Source organism: Dicentrarchus labrax, unplaced genomic scaffold (assembly GCF_905237075.1).
Source record: "Dicentrarchus labrax unplaced genomic scaffold, dlabrax2021, whole genome shotgun sequence".
Taxonomy (NCBI): Eukaryota; Metazoa; Chordata; class Actinopteri; family Moronidae; genus Dicentrarchus; species Dicentrarchus labrax.
In genome coordinates this window covers 21,797,883-21,814,419 of record NW_026136702.1, presented here as the reverse complement: position 1 = coordinate 21,814,419, position 16,537 = coordinate 21,797,883, and the positions used below count along the sequence as shown (strand labels likewise).

Here is a 16,537-nt window from a genome sequence, read left to right as displayed (position 1 = left end):
GGTTTATTATCCAAATACACTCAAAGATCAGAGCTCGGCCTTTAAAGTAACAGAGAGTATACAGAGTAAAAATAAAAATGCAATTGCCATATAATTGGATTTACAAGTTTGCATGTTTTTAAGCATACAGTTTTTAGAGAGGATTTGTTTGTAATTTTTTTGTAATTTTAATCTCCAGAGAAAGCTTAGTGCTATTTAGAACGTTTCTGTTATAGCTGACTGGAACCTTACTGTAAGCCTTCACTACTACCTTACATAAGGGAATAAAGTGGATCAGGAATAAGAGGACATTGTAAAGTATAAACAGAGATGGCAGACAGGTAGCAAACAGAAACATAGACAGTATTTTATATTGGTATTTTATATATACAAACAGGAATCAACTAAGTACACGTGCATGTCAGAAATCCTGAGCCTTAATTTGAGATGCTAACTGTTTTTCACACACGGTCACTGTGCTGTGTAATTAGGCCTTAGGTGAGGAGACAGAGTAGCCAGGAAAGAGCCCATCAACACTTACAATATGCTCATCAGCCATCTGCTGTCTCGACACAAAGCTACCAGCTACACAAGCACATGCTCGCACACATAAGCAAAAATTAAATATGCACATGCACACTCATGAGCAAAGTTGCACATATCAGAGCTGCAGGATATTGACAAAAATGACTTTTTTGTGCTGATTATTGCATCTTAGATGTGAATGCCTGCACGTGTCGACAGCCTTTTGTACATCATTTTTCTTTTTTTAAGAAAATTAAAGATTTGTTTAAATTCCAGTTTTTTCAGAGCCAGAGCTTGTTCCATTATATGTGCTGCCCCTCCTCCAGATACACATACACATATACAGATGAAAACAAAAATACATGAATTGAACTGATTAACTAATCATAAATAAAATATAAACATACCCAATTCTCTTTTGTAATCTCTTTTAATTGTTTGTCTGTTTGTCATTGTAAGAGACAGAAACCTAGAGAAAGCCAATCCATCTTTTGGGATGTCGGGTGTTACCAGAGGTCAGTTCAGCAAAGTGGAGGAGTCTCCGGCTCTGCTTAGTTCAAGATTAATAGTCACGTTTATTAAATGTGCAGAGTGGAACAAACTCAAAGATTCTTTCTAGGTCAGGTTGAGTTTAAGCAGAAGTCACTTCCACAGGGGGAAGGAAGAGTAAGAGTAGAGCAGGGTGAGCCCATGCTGCGTACAGTACACTCTGACCAAGATGTGTTTAAGTCCGTCAAATCACAAGAAAGTCCAGTGCAGTGAATATCTTTACATGCACACTAGTATCCAGATGTCTTGTCTTGTCTTGACATCTGGGCAACTGAGCAGACTCAGTGCAGTAGGGCACTCCTCTGCTTGCAACCCGGACTCATGTCTACATGGTAAATTTGCATCATATCGCGAGCTTAATTTACCTCTCCAAGAAATCCACAGTATTTTAATGTCTGTCTGTCATAGCTGCAACCAGATGATAAACTGTTGAGGACACTGAGGGTAATTCTGATCTGCTGAGATGCCAAGAACATCCTGAGAATCCCCTGGTTCCTTTTTGCTCAAGAAAATATCTAGAACTAGGTCAGCAGGAATTAGGGAACGCTGCCATGGGCACTTTTAGAAAAGACCGTAAGGAGAGAAATACCCTCTATCAATCATCCTTCCCAGTTTTCAACATCTGGAGGATGAGTGTTGCCAGGACTGCAGCAGGTATTCCCTTGGCTCTGCAGTGTAACTTCAGGGCTTTAGGATGTCACAATGTGGAGGTGTGGACTTGAGTCATCACATTTGCTGACATCAGACTTACTCTACAAGTCCTTATACCAAAACATTATAAAGAAAGAATGACTCCAGAATGACTCATGAGTGTTTTTTCGATCGGCTGTCTCTGTGGTAGTTTGGGAACTAAATCTTCTTAGTTGAGTTTAGAAGAAATGTTGCACTTATTGAATTAAAGAAACCAACCTTGAAGGTTTACTTGAAAGATTTCTTACCTTCTGAAAGCTGAACAGTTCTGGCTGGTGCCAACATTATATTCAGAGACAGAACATTTATTCAGGCAAGTGTTCAAATTATACATAAAAGCCAACATCAGTTGTTTTGATACACCTTTGGATGAATGCTTATTATTCAATAGAAGGAGTTGTTTGATGTGTGTAGAGTATCTGTACAGAGAGAGGAATAGAAAGAAAACACCAAAGTTACTGTGTTAATGGAAGCAGGCATTGATAAACTGCATGAAAAGATGTTTTATTTTAAATGGACACAGAAAATTACAGCTTGTGTTTGGTTTTTGTTGGACACAAAAGCATCTCTGAAAGGTTGTCCATGTGTGCAGTCATGGTTTTTATAACACACAGGTCTTTTTGTTAAAGCAATGCAAATATTTTTCCAGTGGTGTTTTTTTTATATTTGACCTGATCCAACAATATGAATATAGGCTGAACATCATGAAGACATGCTCATGTTTTTGCACATGTATGCATGAATATTTCAGTGGGGTTAAAGAGCCGTTATGCAGATCAGTTCTCACTTTCTTTGCCACAGTATCAGGGTCATAATTCACTGTTGGAGGGGAGAATATCATTATGTTCAAAAAGCAGCTCAGCTTTCCTCTGATGTGTGTGTGTGTGTGTGTGTGTGTGTGTGTGTGTGTGTGTGTGTGTGTGTGTGTGTGTGTGTGTGTGTGTGTATGTGTATGTGTGTGTGTGTCTTTTACATCAAAGCCATAGAACGCTATTAATAGGGCCACTAATGGACTCTAATGGTAAATAGCCACATCAGCACTCAGGTTTTTGACTGTGCGGTGAATTTATAATGGAGGGAAGTGATAACAAAACTTAAGTACCTTCTAACTCACCTTTAATTGTGGTTTGGGCCGCTGCAATATAAAGCTTTATTTTAACATGGGGACTAACAAGCATGTGATTCATGATGAAATCCAGCTTGGTGCTAAAGTGACCTGCGTGGGAATACAATGTAGTATTTCTAATGGAGCAAACTAATTATTTACCAGCTCAGCGTGTCTCAAAGTCAGACTCATCAAGAGATGTGTTCAGAGGTAAAGGTCTTAGTCAGAATAAACTTAATTATTTTGACAGACATTTCAGTCTGTGTCACCTGGTTGGTTTAAATCACGGCAGATGACACACAAAGTGAGTTCACCTGCAATCAATTATTGCTCGCCAAGCATCAGTTGTTTATGTTTTCTTCATTTATTTCTTTACTGACTTTACTACTTTATGTCTACCACTGACCTCCCCCCAAAAAAGTATTTGTTGTTCACAGCTAATTAGTTCTGTCTCACTTTTCCTCTGTAGGTAATGCCATCCAGGCCTTTGGGAATGGGACAGATGTGGGAGTGTGGCAGCCGATGTCCCCTGTCCAGACCACCACTTCCACCACCACCCCCTACCAAAGGAACCGCGAACGCAACCCCAACACCCTTGACAACCACATCAACACAGACCCTGGCATCTACCACTTCTGTGGCAGCTTACAGGTTAGACTAGTTTTGGATTCAGAGGACAAGTGTGTGTGGAGGCTCAACAGTTCCAGCCAGTCTGGGACAAATCTAATCTAATGGAATGAAAACATTTCCAAAACTTTTTTTCTGTGTAGAAATAAGGTTGGCAGATGGATCAAGTTTCTGAGCTACCAATGCTCTTCATCTGACCTGTTGATCTTTCTCTCCTTTTCAATCAGTCTCCCTATCCATATATCTACAGTCTCTGTTCATCTATAGCTGTGTTACTGCCTGTCTGTTTCTGTTGAATACCTCACTGCGTCTACATCCTCTGGCTCACTTTCTATCTCTTTTTACTCTCAGGCTAGCACCATTTGTTCAGTTAAGACAATGAATCAATACTACAGATAAAGTGAGGGTTGTTCATGTTGCAAGTAAGTCTTATGCATAAAACCATACAAAAGTGCAGACAGCAGTTTACAGCAAACAACCTCAGACAAGCCCTGGTTAACAAGCGGCTGGTGGAGGAATTGAAACATTTAGCAGCTAAAGAGCCAGATATTTATCTCAGGTGTTGGTGGAGACCAAACCAGAGCTAAAAGAAGAATGAACATTACCCTTGCTACAAGATGATAATGTTATTCTGTGTCTGCTTGATGTGCAAGTAGACATTTTGCTATGACAGTAGTATAGCAAGGCTTTGTTAGCTTAATTTTCTACCCTCTGATGGTCAAAAACAGCCAAAATGCGGCTTTAATACAGTGATCTTGAAATTTGAACCTGTAATAATAAAACATAAGATTTAACTCAGTAGTCTCAGGAGTGTCTCCCTGTATCAAATCATTTAGTGAAATTAGTGGTACATAAAATACTAGATTGAACATTGTGCTATCTCTTCAGAATGTTAGTTTCTCTGGTTTTATCCTCAGTCATCATCCAATTCATCCTCCACTTCGTCTTTTTCCCTTATTTGTCCTGATCTGGATTTGCCAGTGTGTCAGTTTGGCTGGTGACACACCTGTGTGTGTAGATCCATCTGTGTATCTGTATGTGCCAGCCACGTTGTGCCCGATAAGACTCTGAAACTATATTTCTCAGTTGGAGCAGCCACTCTCTCTACAGGAACAACAGTTATCTGGCTGATGAAACAGAGGGATCACAAGCAGCAATCCTGAACACCGGTGATGGGCTCCTCCTGGGTCAGGGAGGAAGTGGGGATAAAACTGTCATTACCAGCAGAGCGATGACAGGGACTCAGAGAGCCATTTCACATATAATTATACTGCAACTCGATGAAGCATCGTAAAATTACAAAACTTACTGTGTACCCACGTTTAGAGAAAATCCCTCAGGAATTTCAAACTGAAAGCTTGTTACTGTTTATGATGCTCCCCACTGTTGTAGTGATCATGTATTACAATGCAGGGTTTCTAAATGGTTTTTGTTACTGCATGGGAGAGTGTTGTCTCTGCTTCAGCTTTAAAGCCCCTATCCAATATTTAAACATATAACCAAGCGCTGTGTATTTCTGAACTGAACATTGTTTAATTAATTGTTTTGCCACTTGGGGGGCAGTACAACTAGCGGTAAACACATTATTTACACATTATCACCTCATTATATTGTAATGGCAAATATTTCAATAGAGAGTTGCAAAGCATCATTAGCATTCTGGGTGTTTCTGGCTACCTGACAATACCGAGTTTAAATTCTTTCTTCTTTTAGTTCTGTTTTGGTCTCCACCATCGTCTGAAGGTAATGCCTGGCTCTTTAGCTGCTAAAGGCACTACTATGTTCACTAGTTAGTTCTTTTTCTATCTGCACTTTGGTGCTGGGTTTATCAGAATGTAGCTGGTCGCATTCTGTCAGTGTGGAGAGCAAAAGAGGCAGGACACATTGGCTGAAATGCAATCTTGGAACCCATCAGCTATTGCTGGATGACAATTTAGTTGTTTCTTTTATCTTTAGCTTTCATATGCAGATTTCAAGTAAGCAATGACTGGCACACGGGAGAGGAAGGCTTGGCCAGATAACCATTATCCAGATATCCACTGGTCACACTGGAAGACATTGAAGAGGCCGTTGCCCTTCAGGGGCTAATAGTGGACGATAGCGGATGGGTTCAGAGATTTATGTATATTTGATTTACTCTTTGTTTTATATTGGTGTATATTGATTTATGTATAGTAAATTTATATTTGATATTCTGTAACTTTAGAATGCATGCAATTAGCATATTGTTTGTAACACACAGAAACAAGTGTTTTTAATCCTAACTTTAATTTATCCTCCTACACTCTCAGTCACTCCTCAGTCAATTTGAAAGTGGTAGCAGGCTACAGTTGTGTGTTTTGAATGTTTATCATAGGTCAACCTATCTACCTACCTAAAAAACAAGACTATAGTTTAATAGTACTGCCCCACAGACACTCACATGTATGCAGGAATATAGTCTTGCAAGTTTAGTTCACACAGACAGATATTGTAGATAGATGCAATTACCAACTCACATGCCTGTACACAGAAATACACACAAATGTAAGTGCACTCACTTGCTGACAAACACACACACACACGCACACACATTCACTGTCTGTACTGATAATGAGCTTTGGTGGTGTACTGGTGCGTGTGTGCTGTTGGCACTGCTCTGATAGCACGTCAAGTACAAGTTAATGAGAGAGTTGTGTTAAACCACTTTTCCAGTGTGTATGTCTGTGTGTACAGTTCCTCAGTATATTGGAGTGTGGTTGCATGCATCTATGTGTGTATGAGATCTTGTGTGTGTATGTAGGCATCAAGGCAGGCTATGGTGTTGTAATGACACACTCGGGGGACAGGCCTGTGAGAAGATTCACTCCACTGTCCTCATTGATCTTTCTCTTTCTCACAAACACGCACATGCAGAATAATAACCATTAACCAGTGACTCAGAACCTCTCCACTTCCAGCAAATGACAGCCCAACAACACTTACAGGGTTGCGTTTACCTCAGCTTTAAAGAAAAGAATCAGAGTGGAGAAAAAAAATGGAAGGTGTAACCAGCTGAAAGCTCCTCAGCTTGAACTGAGACTTTGTGCTACTTCCACCTTCTCTTTTGTCAAAGTTCTCAAATCGAGTTTGACTCCTTTGCGAAATGTTCAGAGAACACAAGGAAAGTGCTTTTGACCGTAAGCTTCAAACTAAATTAGAGGAGATCCAGTTTTCTTTTTTTTTGTCTTCCATTCCTGTACTAAAGACTGTTGTTCTTACTCTTTTCAGTTGTGCTAGCACCATAGCTGTTGGGTTGGCACTGTCGGACATTTATGTCTAATGTTCTTGGTGTGGACAGCCTTTTGGTCTTGTTTATTTTTTCTCTGCATTGCCTTTATGTGATGTGAACATATAGCGAGTGAGAAGGGGCTTTCTTTTTCTTCTTCCTCTTGGGTTTTTAGAGGAAATTAAAACCCTAGAAGAACTGTTTTTCCCTTTTTATCACACAACAGAGCTAGCTGGGCCCACAGCAAACCCACCACAGATAAAACAACATATACACACAAATGCAAGAACAGAGAGGCATACATACAAACACACACACCCAGACACACAGTTTGCCAGCCCTGGGGCTCCATCAGTCTGTTCTTATGAATATAGTTGACTCCAAAGCAGGCAGGAAGTGCCCTGGACAAATATGGAAATCTACCACATGCTAATGTGACTTTTCAGAACAGGCAGGTATTAGGCAAATCCAAAACACATGGACACAAGGCAGGAATATATATTTGAATTTGTTGATGTCCAATTTTTTTTTTGAATTGGTAATACGTATTGGGTTTTTTAATATTACAGAATACTTCCAAGGTATGCAAAGGTTTATCTGTTTTTCATATGCATTAAAGGCAAAGTTATCACGGTATATGTGATCTAATTTAAGGGTTAGTTCAACAAAATTACCAAAAAAAGCAGTGTTATCTACCCATGCAGATAGTCTTTGCTCTTTTTTTTGCATGGCTAGCTAGACAGGTGAGTGAGAAAACATTAAATTGTTGCATATTTTGAATCAGAATGGATACAAACAAAACTTTTATAGCATCAGAATAAACCAATGATAATTTGACACGACACAACTTCTAAAAATCATCTTCCAGACTGCTGAATTTGTTAGTTTTGAGTCATAGTAGAGACATTATGACATTATAAATGTGCAGTGGCAGATGGAGCCCTACTTCTAAATGGAATTTACATTTTGAAATTCACATTCATATAATTTAAATTTCCCAATGTTTTGTTGTGAAACACTCAAAGTGCCCTCAGGATTTCAGACTTAAGCACCAAGCAGTGAAGGTTTATTATCATTATTATCTTTTCGTGTTTGTGTCTGAGATGTGAGAAAAGTTTAAACTTTGAATACATCAAAAGAATGACTGGAAACACAGATGGGACCTAATCATGAAACACAAGCTTGTGTTTAGTCATTGTGTTCCCTACAGTGACTATATACAAGCACTTATATTTTCTGATACCACGCTTGGAATTCTTGGCTTGTTCTTTTGTTTGGGTCTTTATGCAGAGGCCCGCAAATACACCATGATTTATAGCCATCATTCCACCCGAGCTTTGGCTTTTTTTTTTCATTTAGTGCTGAAGCAAAGGTGTAATAACAGAATACAGTTTCTCACATTCTGTATTACCATGCACGCTACATCCTGTACATCCCTATTTTTGGTCTGAATTCACGATACTGTATACTGGAGCCATTTATTATTCTGTCACACCTAAAGCCTGAGCACACACACACATACACACACATAAATACCCAGAAGCCACAACTGGAGTTACATTCACTTACAGCATCCATCCTGAATACAGAAATGCAGTATGCAGGTCATTAGAAGCAAAGGAGAAATTCTTCTCTTAAGCCACAAACTGCTGCAGAAAGTATCAAACTCACAATCAGATGCCTAATTTACCACATACAGAACAAAAATATGAGATGTTTCGATGCTGATTACAAGGCCTGGGCCGCAAATCAACTCATCGTGTGCTTGCAATCAACACGTTGTAATCAGTGATATGTTGATATATGAAGAGTAAAGACACACATTAGATGATGACAATTACCAATGTGATGCTTCAGCACTGAACAAATGTCATATTTATTTTGGCATTCATTTTTTTTTTCTGTTTATGACTAGATTGTATTCATTTTTCCATATACAATCATTTTAACAAGGTCATGGTTATAGTTTGAGCTTTTTGAAAGGGTGCATAAAGCATGCCTTCCTTAGAGTGAACTCTGAGGTTGACATGCTTTATGTCGAAACGTTTGTTGCTGCACCTTACTAACAAGCTATTAACTATAACCATGTGCTCCAGACCTTAGCGCTTCAGATCTTTTCTCAGTGTGCCAGCTGTTGAGGCACCAGTTTGAGCTCCAAGTTGGTTGATGTTTGGAGATTCCCTCATCCTTACGATGGTTTTGATGTAACAAAAAAATGGATTGGATTAATGAAGTTAACGTTACTTGGATAAAGTAGCATTTTTCAATTTCGTTTTCAAATGTTTTTATGGGAAATATTTGTATTTATTGTGCTGTGGAAACTGTTGGGTCTCTGTAAATAATTTTATAAGGAGTACAGTCTAGACCTGCTCTATTTGAAAAGTGTCCTGAGATAACTTGTGTTATGAATTGGCGCTATACAAATACAATTGAATTGAATTGAATTGAATTGAATTGAGACTGAATAAGAATAATAAAACAACAAAACTAAACCAACATGGAACCATTCATATCCTTCATACTTTTTTTTTTGCCAGTAGAGACATGAAATAGGTTTTAAATTGCATTCATAATGGTCCTAAAATGGTCTTAAAAATTCTTCAATTTAACCTGTTGAAACCTGCAGAAACCCTGTGTAACATGTACTGATGTGATTACATTTTTAGATCCAGTGAATCTCAAAGGTTCCACCTCAACCTTTGTGGTAATTTCAGTCATCTCAGACGATTCTGCAGCGCATGATTTTTGTCCAACCCCATTCCTCAGTGTCAGTGCAGAAAGTAGTGTTGCCTTTTCCAGCCAAAAGTATCTGTTTAGAGTTTGGGTTGGTGGATACAGGTGTAGAAAGATTTGCAATTGGCTCATTTTCTACCAGTCAAGTGTTTTAGTTGCTTTACCTTCCACCAAAAGGAAAGAAATAAGTTTTCTTCTCTTGGTTATGTGGATAACTATTGTCCTTACTTAGCAGCAAAGATATACATGGTGTGATGTTGTACACCAACAAAAAAGCTCTTATGTAGGAGGTCCAGGTGGATGGTTGGGTGTATAATACCATATGACTTAAAGACAGAATTCATTTGCCGTCTTCTACAGTCAGTGTTAGCTTCTTTTTACCACAGCCTGTTATCCATAGGAATTGCGTCTCTATCTGACAATTCAGTATGTCGAGGTAGAACCTGCAGTACTGATGCTAGAAGCAGTGTGCAATCCACCAAAGGAATTAACCTTTTTATTAATCATATTTATAATCTTTCTCTAATTCTAACCAAGTGTTTTAGTTGCATTAAGCTAACTATACCTTAACCATAATGGATTTGCTGCAACCACAATCTTTCTGTATCGAAACCAATCCACAGCTGCCATGTGCAGATATTGTAAAATTCTAAAACATTGGCACTGGATGTAAAACATGTCATTAAGTTACATGAAAAATGCAGTCAAGCAATCAAAGCATCAGTCATTGCTGTCATCACAGAGCAGCCTCTAACCTTCATTTACACACAAGAAAAACATGTTTGTGGGTGTGTGAAAGAGAGAGAGAGAGAGAGAGAAATCAAAGACAGCGGTTGGGCGTGCAACAGCCGATGAATGATAAATCTGAGATGAAATCAGAGTCTGGGTTTGACTGTCCCTCTGCTCTCAGCCACGCACTTCCTCTCCTCAACGTGAAAATATCAGAGGCTTTAAAAGTTTAACAGGCTCTCAGGGTAAACTCCAAGGTTATTGTAGTTTTTTTTCCAATTAAGCTTTAGTTTCCAATCTGTTTTTATGATCAGATCAGCACCGAGCTTTCATAAAGGTGCAGACTGGATGCGATGGTTATTTGAAGTTTAGTCACAGTGTTTGAAAACTGATGTTTGTTTGTACCTGGCGTGTAAACGCATTCACAGAATATTTTTTATATTTTATAATATAATTTTACCATTGATTGGTGAACATAGCAAATTAATTACTGCAGATAACCTGTCGACTTTCAGTGTGACAATGCAACATGCAAACCTTTTCATTAACAAAAGCGCTCTCTACGAACATGATTTTGTTTGTAACACAGATTGTAATTCTTTGTATCTCTCTGTTGCAGGCTCAGAAATTAAAGTCAAACTCAACTGTTGATGGTGTCTTCTGTGTGGTAAGTTTGTTGTTATTTTTATAAAGAAAAGTAAATCATTTTGTGAAATTCATAATTAAATCATGAGACGACCTTTAAACAAAAATGTAGAACAGTCCACTTTCAATTAACCTTGTGGTATTATTGAGAGGGACTGGATAAAATACTTAATAACACTAAAAATTAACTCAAGGTTAGGCAGAACAAAGGATGAGTTTCAACCATCTTGGCAGAGAATGTAATCAGTTGATTTTACTGTTCCCTCAAAACAGATCAGAGTAAACCTTCCCCCACCTTTTAACTTCTTTGTTACAATTATGTTGCAGTCTGTAAGGCAGCCAAAACAGAAGTTTCTGAGCAACCTTGAAATACACTACACAAATACACATTGTAACCAAATAACAAAAAACTTTGACGAAAAATAAAGATGCCAAAATAATTGCAGTATCAAACTGCCTGTTTTAAATACGTTTCAAGAGCCTGCAAGCAGGTAGTTGCTAGGTCAAAAGTGCTATCAGACAATCATGTCTTTAATTTGTTCGAAAAATGCCACAGCCTGTTACAACCTGCACACAACTTGTTCATTTCACTATTTTATCTCTAAAACCATTTTATTTATAACCAGAAGGTAATTGCTTGTTACCAAATAATCATTAACTCTAATCCGACCTCGCTGTTAGAAGTCTCTGACCTGCCACTGTGACAGTGATTGCTGCCTTCTTTGTAAACTCCTGTTCTTTGTAGTTTCTTTGAGGCTGAAATGGGAATGTTGCTTATCTGGTGGCTTTTAAAGTTCACTGTAAATGTCATTGTACAATAATAAGGCACTGTTATGCACCGGACTGACATTTAATAGAGGCAGGGACAGGTCTGGGGGAGATGACCCAGTCGTTAGCTTGCAGCTTTATTAGCAAGCCACAGACTGGTGCTGAAGCTCTATATACACATACTCACGCACGCTGGCCCATGCAAATGCACACACACACACACACACACGCAAAAATACTTTTCCCCTTTCTGCTGTGGCATTTTAGTTCTAAAAACAACCTTTTGATTTTTTACTATGTCATACCAGATGAATATATTTAAGTGTTTTTATAGGTGATATTATTGAATTAAACAGCCTAAGGTCTTGAAGTATGCCACATCTTGCATACATGAATTAAACTGCAAGTCCACTTTATGTCCTAGTGGCTGGTACTGGAAAACAAATCAGCAGAATCACCAGGAAAATGAAGTGGCTTTCTCTAGTGTGTGATGCATAGATACATAAAGCTCTAGATACCTAGAGTAAAAGTGACAATGGCACTTGATTTATGAAAGGTTTGGCAGATTTTTGTGTTATTGTTGTTGGTTTTTGGTCATCATTTATCAAGCTGTCATGAAAAAGATCCCAGAATCTGCTGTGGATAAGATCCAGTGGCACCTGCCACAGCTGATTCATGAAACTTTCTTATTCCACAATCTGGTCATACCGACCAGGCGACAATTGTTTGGAAACCAGTTGTCTGTGAAAATCCTCTTAATCTTACGTAAATCGTATAATCACCTTGAGAAAGAGGAACCTTTGTATACTAACCAGATTGAACATACGATCAGGATTTAGCACACTGGCTCACTATTTTTACCTAGAAACTATTTATTGAATATACTGGTGTGTATTTTCAGTATTAGAAAGTGTTTCTTCTGTTCACTGGGAACTTCAGGGAACTGTGAACATGTGGCAAAATTACCTTAAACCAATCTTCTCCTTTAAGAAAAAAAAAATTATTTTCATCTAATCGTAAAAAAGTCACAAAGCTTGATGAGACAGTTTTTCTACTGTATTTACGCCCTTCTGTCCTGTCCCTCTGTCCCTCTCAGGACCCTCAGATAGACGGCCCAAGTACATCCAACGCCATCCTGAGAAACTCGGCTGTCTCCAGACGGCCTGCAGGCCTGGCCTCTCTGCTGCCCCCGCTGCTGTGGCTGTGGTACTGCAGCCTGCCGGGGCTCTCGTCACCGGGCGTCTTGTAGCCTCACAGCTTCACAGCAACAAACTACAACGGACTGACAAACACACATTTGTATAAAAGAAAAAGCAAAACAAGAAATTATATCCTTTCTTCTCTGTAATACCTGTTGTACTTTTATTTCCCTCTGAATTCTATCTCTCTTTCGAATCCTACTTTGTTTTTTTTAATGAATTTTTAGGACGCTTTGTTGTTTTATTGTTTATTTTTGCATTGCAGCTGTGTGCTAAAACGGTGATTTACTGTACGTGTTAACTCAGTTTGGCCGTGTGTTCCCTTTGAGTTAGCTTCCGTGTTGCTCACTTGGGCAGAAATGAGAAAATACTCGAGGACTACTTCCAATCTTGGAAAAGTACACACAATGTAAATTAGCATCAATTTTCAGTCGTCAAATCTGTTCTCACCCACGTCTGTTTGTGTGTTGAGGCTATAGGTGGGATCTTTCGCTTAAAAGTCACAGTCAGTTCAGTAACGGCTACATTTTATCACTTGGGCAGCCTTTTAGGTGTTATTCAGTCTCCTCCTCCGTGGTTTGTGTATGTTTTGATAATGATGTGATCTGGTATTTTACATTTTTATGAAAAAGTCAAAACAGATATTTACCTGACAGAACAATGTCACTTTAAAGCCTTTTTTTTTCAGGTTGAACACCAATAACTTAAAACAATCAGAGAAGTTAGAACATCTGTGCCCAAACCCTCTTTACTGTAGCTCATACTGAACACACATCGCCGCTGGCGGAAGCACACAGGCAAAGACCCACAAACACATACTGCACATTTTCACACATTCAGACAAAAACACACAAACACACACAGCGCCAGGCGTTCTGCTCCCTTTTTTTACTCCTGGTTTTTGCCCATCAGTGATACTCAGAGATCACAGGACAGTAGGTAATGCTGCTGTGGATGGCTGAATCCACTCCACTCATTAGTGATTGTACATACTTGTAATTGTTAGCAGTCCAAGCCATGTTCAGTGTTTCTCTGTGGAAGGTGACAGAGAAGCTGCTGCAGTTTCACCTGAACTCTTTTTTTCCCCTTCTTTTTAGTTTTGATGTGCTTTGCTGCACTGCGTCCACAAAAACAAGAGCTGAGGAAAAAAAACTAGGCTTATTGTTGTAGAGTATATTCAATGGTGACTAACACGTCCATCGCTCTAAAAACTCAAAGCATCCTTTTCTGTAAGTTCAGTGACTTATTGCCTCAATTGTGAAACTGTCAACACGTGTTTGGGGAGGGGGCGATGACTTGAAATTGACCATTTGCTAAGCCCCACCACCCTCAGTTACTGCCACTACCACTATATTTTATTCTGGCATAGCATATACGCAGTTTACCATAATAACTGTGGCAGAGATGCTTCTCGAAATAGTTTCTAGAAAAATCGGCATTTGATTTCAGATAGTAGACAAAAGCACGCTTCTAAATTTCAACTAGTGACCATCAACTGTCACTGCCATCAACTATAGCTAGCTAATAAATAGGTTTTTGTCAATTGGAAACCTTCTCCAGCTGTTTTTTTTTTATATATGGCTTACATTTAATGATAACCCTAAATTTAGTTTTTTGTTACGCATTTGATGGCTGCATCAAATTTATTCTTCCTAACTCTGGACCGCAATATAAACACTGATAAGGCTTATAATGTATGTAAAGAGCAATCAATCAGCATTTGATGATGAAGGAGTTGCATTGTTGTATTAAAGAATACAGCTACAGCACTACAGCATTATAAGGGAAAATATAACTGATTGTTATTTTATGATAATGTAACTCCAAACCCTTTCTCTCACATTTTTGGTTGAAAAACAACACCATCATTCAAGCTAGTTGGATACAGCCAACGTCTCTTTAGTTAGCCCCGTGAACACAACTTCAGCATTTTGGTTGGACTCCAAAGATTGACGCTCCAAAGCTGCTCTGTTTAAACTGAAGTGAATCATTTTGGGGGAGGGGTTTAGCAAACGGTCAGATCTGTCTTTTTATGAAACCGACTCCAGCAAACACGTGACACGTGACCTATGTATGTAAATCATCAAAGCATTTTGTATGTCTGCTCCCGAGGACTGCTGGGAAAAAAAAAAAAGGCACAGCATCGCGATCATGGTCAATTCTCAGTTGTAGACGCATCTGTTTTCATCAGCTTTTCAGATGGAGGCGTATGTATCCTTCCCACAGGAAATGCAAACTTTTCATTCTGACAGACTTCCCTCCGATGCAGACGTTTACATACATCACTGCGGCATGTTCAGCAAGTTACTTTAGCCCTTTGGACACTGACGGGAGCATTTATGACACGCTGCTTGGGTTTATGTATTCTCAAAACATGATTAATGTATAGTAGAACTTAAATGTTATTTACCAAGCATAAACATGGTATATGCACTGTATGTACTTGGCTGAAACTATAAATTGGACAAATAAATGTCTGATGATATTCTATTCCAGAGCATTGTGAGCTATTTTGACATTCAGATACAACATAGAGTACATTGAATAAGCCAGAATATTGTTTTTATAACAACTTGTGTGTATATTTCTCCCAGTATGTACATGATTACGGAGTATTATTGCATCTGAGAAAGAGGATATCAATGTAACTCTCCTTCTGTAGTTAAATAGTCCCATTTATGACGTTGCTTAAATATGGTATTGATTTTTTTGGCTAAGATTTGAACTTATTTTTCTATCTTTTACACATTTTTGCTGTTCCGATGAGTTGAAGTAAACGAGACTGACCAGCCACAGATAACTCATATTTAAATTGTCTAACTTTGATGATTTTTCAGTGCCGTTACCATTATTATTTTGGTTTTACTGCTGAAATAGTTATGGTGACAATAACTAAAAGTTCTCATTGCATGGTGAAAGAGAAAGAAATAAATCAATGCTGAATGACAAATATATTCTATACCATACCACTGAAGGCTTTGTTATGGTATATTTGACCAGAGGTGGGCAAGTGGGAAGATTCCCACAGATTGTGAAATTTGGATGGAAAGTTAAAGAGAAATGTTATGAGTTGCTAAACGACAAAAAGCTGGGCCCGACTACATTTCTAAGAACTGTGTCTTACAGTTTGTCTGATCATTTTGTATTTGAATCCCAGTGTCATATCTTCATTGGCCCTGGAATGTGGGATAAAGTTTATAGAGTTTGTTCAGCTTTCTTTGAAGAGTTCCTCTGAGCTCAGAAGCCCTCAAAACTGGGGTCAACTCCTCCTGATGTAAGGATCCCACTTTTGGACAAAAAAAGTTAAAGATGTTAAAAATGTTTGCTGTCCATCTCCATTCCATCTGTTGTTACCAAAAATGGCTTTTTGGAGATGCAGACTCCCTCAGATATCTGGCATCATTAACTTCTTAGCTTGTGAAAATGTAAAATCTATTGTACAAAAGTTATGATTAAAAACTGTTAAATCATCCAGACTGTTTGTACGTGGCATTATTTCACTGGACATAGATGAGAGGACACCATCAGACGAACAGGCAGGCACATGGAAAAGACAGATCGGGGTCATGAAGGATTAAGGAAAGTTTGAGGTCATCGCAGGTGATGCCGAGAGCCTGATAAGACCTTACGAGTTAATGACCTCGGGTTACCCAGCCAGAGGAAACGTAAAGAGCAAAGAGATGAAACCAGACAAAGAAAGAGTCATCTGAGGTTTCAGCTTTGGCATGATGGGGTGGGGTC

General features: G+C 38.7%; 1 protein-coding gene across 3 annotated transcripts in view; it reads left to right on the top strand.

Annotated features, from left to right (window-relative positions):
* gfra1a (gdnf family receptor alpha 1a) overlaps positions 1-16,270 on the top strand; it is a 91,760-nt gene extending 75,490 nt beyond the window's left edge. For all 3 annotated transcript variants that reach the window (XM_051380420.1, XM_051380440.1, XM_051380430.1), the window contains 3 exons: positions 3,318-3,499; positions 10,804-10,851; positions 12,694-16,270. In XM_051380420.1, coding sequence (XP_051236380.1) covers positions 3,318-3,499; positions 10,804-10,851; positions 12,694-12,846 — 383 coding nt within the window. In that variant the 3' untranslated portion in view covers positions 12,847-16,270. The remainder of the gene's footprint in view (positions 1-3,317; positions 3,500-10,803; positions 10,852-12,693) is intronic.
* Positions 16,271-16,537: the final 267 nt, after the last annotated feature.